Source organism: Cherax quadricarinatus, chromosome 4 (assembly GCF_038502225.1).
Source record: "Cherax quadricarinatus isolate ZL_2023a chromosome 4, ASM3850222v1, whole genome shotgun sequence".
NCBI lineage: Eukaryota > Metazoa > Arthropoda > Malacostraca > Decapoda > Parastacidae > Cherax > Cherax quadricarinatus.
Window position 1 is genome coordinate 51,942,697 of NC_091295.1, and position 4,605 is coordinate 51,947,301.

The 4,605-nt window shown below is 36.5% G+C and overlaps 1 protein-coding gene across 3 annotated transcripts in view; it reads left to right on the forward strand.

The window, feature by feature from the left end:
* The window catches only part of LOC128695248 (BRISC and BRCA1-A complex member 2-like), a 36,207-nt gene extending 32,416 nt beyond the window's left edge, over nt 1-3,791 (forward strand). For all 3 annotated transcript variants that reach the window (XM_070096774.1, XM_070096768.1, XM_070096782.1), the window contains one exon: nt 1,761-3,791. In XM_070096774.1, the coding sequence (XP_069952875.1) occupies nt 1,761-1,946 (186 nt within the window). In that variant the 3' untranslated portion in view covers nt 1,947-3,791. The remainder of the gene's footprint in view (nt 1-1,760) is intronic.
* The last annotated feature ends 814 nt before the right edge of the window (nt 3,792-4,605 follow it).

The window sequence follows — 4,605 nt, forward strand, 5'->3', positions numbered from 1 at the left end:
CCCCTCAAACATCTTGCCAACCTCAACAGAACACATGACCATAACACAAGGCACAGATCACTCTTTGATGTTCCTCGTGTCCATCTCACACTATGCAAAAACTCAATGCACATAAAAGGCCCTAAGATCTGGAATTCATTACCTGTAAATATAAAAGAAACACTACCTGTTTATAAATTCAAGTCTCTTCTCAAAGATCACTTACTCACCCAAAACCAAATAAATACTGAGTAACTGAACCTTATAAATTGTATATCTTAAATGTTTCTCACAATTATATCACATAAATGTTAAACCTAAGACCCAATCTAACTTTGTTATTTTTTAAATACACTACCTAACAGAATACTCCATTTGACTGAATGTACAGCAAAGCATGCAACCAAATGACCTGTCTTTGTAATACTCATTTGTGCTTTATAGTTATCTGTTTACAATAATGTTTTATCACTGATTACATCATTGCTTAGTTAATCTTAAGTTAATTTTAAGCCAGCCCGTAATGCTATGCATACAAGTGGCTTTGGCATGCTGCTCTTACCTGTATTTTTTTGTACCTCTGTATGTATGCTCAAATTACTAAATAAAATAAAAGATGTGGTCTTAGGAACAGATCTCCGTCGTTAAGTGAGGAGAGGCTGTATATGCTAAATAAATAAGTAAATAACTACTGTCACTGAATAAGTAAATAAATAGTTACTGTACTAACCAGTATTGAAAAGTAAATAAATGAATACAAATTAGACTTCCTGCCTTCATGCTGGGTAATTATCTTAAGTTTCATCTCCAGAGTAATTCTTTTTTCACCATCATAAAGTTGAAATATGGTAAGTCGAACCATCATGAGCCGAGGAGCACATGTACAAGTATACCAAAGGATTCTGTTTTTGTTACTCTTGTTACTTTATCCGTCATATTGATGCCAGTCTCCTACATCTCCTTAGTTATGCCTGAAATTTTTTACTGATATTCGGCGTGTATTCAAGTTACGTAGATATATTTCAAGTTGGATATATTTTTTACTCTTAAAACTAGATTAAAGTGTAAGTCATTTTTCTGATGTTACTCAAAAGTTTTTTACCTAAAATAGGCAAGAGTATTGAGTGAGCGTGAGAGTGAGAGAGAGTGAGAGAGAATGAGAGAGAGTGAGAGAGAATGAGAGAGAATGAGAGAGAATGAGAGAGAATGAGAGAGAATGAGAGAGAGTGAGAGAATGAGAGAGTGAGAGTGAGTGAGAGAGTGAGAGAGAGTGAGAGAGAGTGAGAGAGTGAGAGAGTGAGAGAGTGAGAGAGTGAGAGAGAGTGAGAGAGTGAGAGAGAGTGAGAGAGTGAGAGAGAGAGAGAGAGAGAGAGAGAGAGAGAGAGAGAGTGAGAGAAGGGAGGGAGGGAGGGAGGAGGGAGGGAGGGTGGGAGAAGGAGGGAGGGAGGGAGAGGGAGAGAGAAGGAGAGTGAGAGAGAGGGTGAGTGAGAGAGTGAGAGAGAGAGAGAGAGTGAAAGAGAGAGAGGGAGGGAGGGAGAGGGAGGGTGAGGGGGAGAGAGGGTGAGGGAGAGGGGGAGGAAGGGAGGGAGGGAGGGTGGGTGGGTACAAGAAAGGAAACTGAAAAAAGAAATGGTTTAGAAGTTTTCTTTTTTGTGCTTTTTATTCAATTTCTCTTGTCTTTCCCAGTGATATTCTTTGTTCTTTCCCCCCCCCTTTCCTTCCAGTTCTTAACTTTTTATCAATGTGTATTCATGACTAGTGATTATTGTCTATAATTACAGCAACAAGCACCAAAGATTGTGCTGCAGTCTCTGTATCATAACAGCCCTCGAGAGCCATACTCCAAGGAACTCACAGAACAGAGATACAACCCCCAATGGACTCCAGAAGAGATGGTGAAGAACATAAAGGAGGTGATCCTTGCAAATGTTTCTGCATTTCAGCAATCATCCATTAGGACATCCTGAAAAAAGTATATATAATTTGAATATACATTGAGGTTTAAAGCCCAGTTTCTTTTGTGACAGGTATGGGGGTTGACTTATTTGTGGGTAATATTTTCAAATGGTTAAAATGTTGATACCTGTAATATATCTGTAATTAGTTTTGTTTTTTCTGCCCTTGCAGTCCAACCTGGACTCAGGATTTTCTGTTGATTACATATTTGACCAGGCTCTTGTTGTTTGCAGCCTGTTTCTATGATCCCTGCACTGTGGGTGATAACATTAGAGGAGTATTGAAGTAGGGCTATTAGCTCATGCTAGACAAGTCTTGCTAAAACCATATGAACATAAGAATAAAGGAGCACTGCAGTAGGCCCATGCTAGGTAGGAGCTTCTCAAACCCAACCCTTTTCACTTTATTTATCCAGCTTGTATTTTAAAGCCATTTCCACCAAAAAAGAAAGAAAATGCCTATACTTTATTGTTGAAATGTTTCACCTACACAGTAGACCTCTTCAGAAGCCAACAAGTTGATGATTAAGACGTGTGTAACAATAAAGATACCTAACTGTTGCACATGTGTCTTAATCATCAACTTTTTGGTATTTTATACCATTTTCAACATAACCTTCACTTTACCATTCACTCAATTACTGTCTTGCCAAAAGTCTGCTAACATCACAGTACAGATGACCCTCCAATTAAGATTATCTCCACTTGTCCTTCAGTTTTCAGTCACTTTCCTTTCCACTTCCAAGACTTGAATTTGATTAACCGGTTTTCCTGAATGTCTTCTTAAATGTTATCTTGCTTACACTCCAACAGCACGTCAAGCCATAAATATCACTTGTCTCCACTCTCTTTGATCTAAAATGCTCACACAAGCTTGCTATATGCTTAAGCCCCTAGCACTTTAAATCTCCTTCATCCCCTCCCTCTAACCACTCTGATACAGCCTCTGTTTCTCCCTCCTTCCTTCCATCCTCAATTTATACACCCTTATAATTATCCTGTTTTTCTCTCTTGACCTCTTCTCAGTCCTCCAAGAACAGGTTCTCTGCATAATATTCACACTACATTGTCCTCAAACATGACATCACTGTCTCTAGTCTCCTGTTCACTGTAATGTTTAAAGCCTGTGCCTTATACTCTGTATAACATTGTCGATATCATTACTGTCTGGTACCTCTACCCCCTCTCCCTTTTGTTATTTTTCCTCCATGGATAAAGTTTTATTTCCACACATGCTTCAATGCATCCCCCTCCCCCTCATCATGTATTTTATGGTTGACCTAATCTTTCATAGACCCAACTATTGATAAATCAACCCCAAATATTTGAAAAAATTTTCTTCCTCCATACTTTCTCCCTTCATTGTCATATCTGATTTTCCACTTCGTAGATTTTTTGTTCCTCTCATCACCTTGTTCTTTCCTGTGTTTGCTTTTAATTTCCCACTTTTACACATCTTTCTAAATTTATTTACAAACCTTAGTAACTTTTCTAGAAAGTCTCCCAAAAGAACCATGTCACTGACAGGATAGGTAAATGAAAATGATTTTAGTCACAAAAAAATGCTCATACAATGCTTCATGGAGAAAGTTGCTAAAGTCTGGGGAAGGAAGTGTAAAGGGGGGAGCTTATAATATATCTAGGAAATTTAAAGGTTGTGTAAATAAGCAGTTTTGTGCAAATGAAAACACACTGAGAACCAAATTAGAATAGAAATTATTAAATATTAATATGTAGGTACACAAAAATGGTGCTTCACTTAAGTGCAGGTTATGAATAATTTTTATCTAGTTGTATTCACATGTATCACTATTACATATAGTATTAATATGTACCAGAGATAAAAGACCTTGTTTATTTGCTATTAATTTGATTTTCCAATTATTGCATTTTGAATTTTTTTGTATTTTTTACTTTTGTATTGTAGATTACAAAGCTCAAAGGAGCCTTAATTAAAAAAGAAAAATGTAACCCATATTTATTAATAAATTTGTTAATACAGTAGTGAGATTGCATTATGCTTTGTGTGCAATACTTTACAGCAGAAGTATACACTTATTTCAGTTACTTATATTGAGTGATTGGTGCCGACATAATTTATTATGTTGAGTTTTTTTAACTAGTATCAGCATGCTTCTGGCAAGACAGTGATGGAGCGAGTGATGATGAAAGTGTTTCTTCTTCTTGCCTCAGTGGGAAATGGCCAGTGTGTTAAAAAGAATTATTAATGAATTTTTTTTTGCTTATTCAGTTGAGTTACTTTTGTGCTTTTGTTGAATACACAATAGTCAAATTTTCTTAGAACTCTTGATCACATATGATTAATTATCTTGGAAGGTTACTTGGGATAAGCCAAGCAGTGTGCCTTACCTCATTGGGATCCGTAGGTCTTGTTGTCTTGGATGTGACCCAAAACATCAAACTAACTCCTAGGTATTGTGTCTTTCATGCTAGGTGAACAGGGATGGTAGATGTAAAAAAAAAAAAATGCCTGTTAATCTTGCCCAGGTATTAAACCTAGGTCCTTTCAGTTATGATCTGAATGCTCTTATTGGACTGCTTTACAACTCCCACAAATGCACATATTAAAATGTCAATAACATTTTGAGACAACTTTTTTTTTTTTTTTAATTTTTTCTCTAATTTGTACAATGTAAGTACTTTTTTTTAT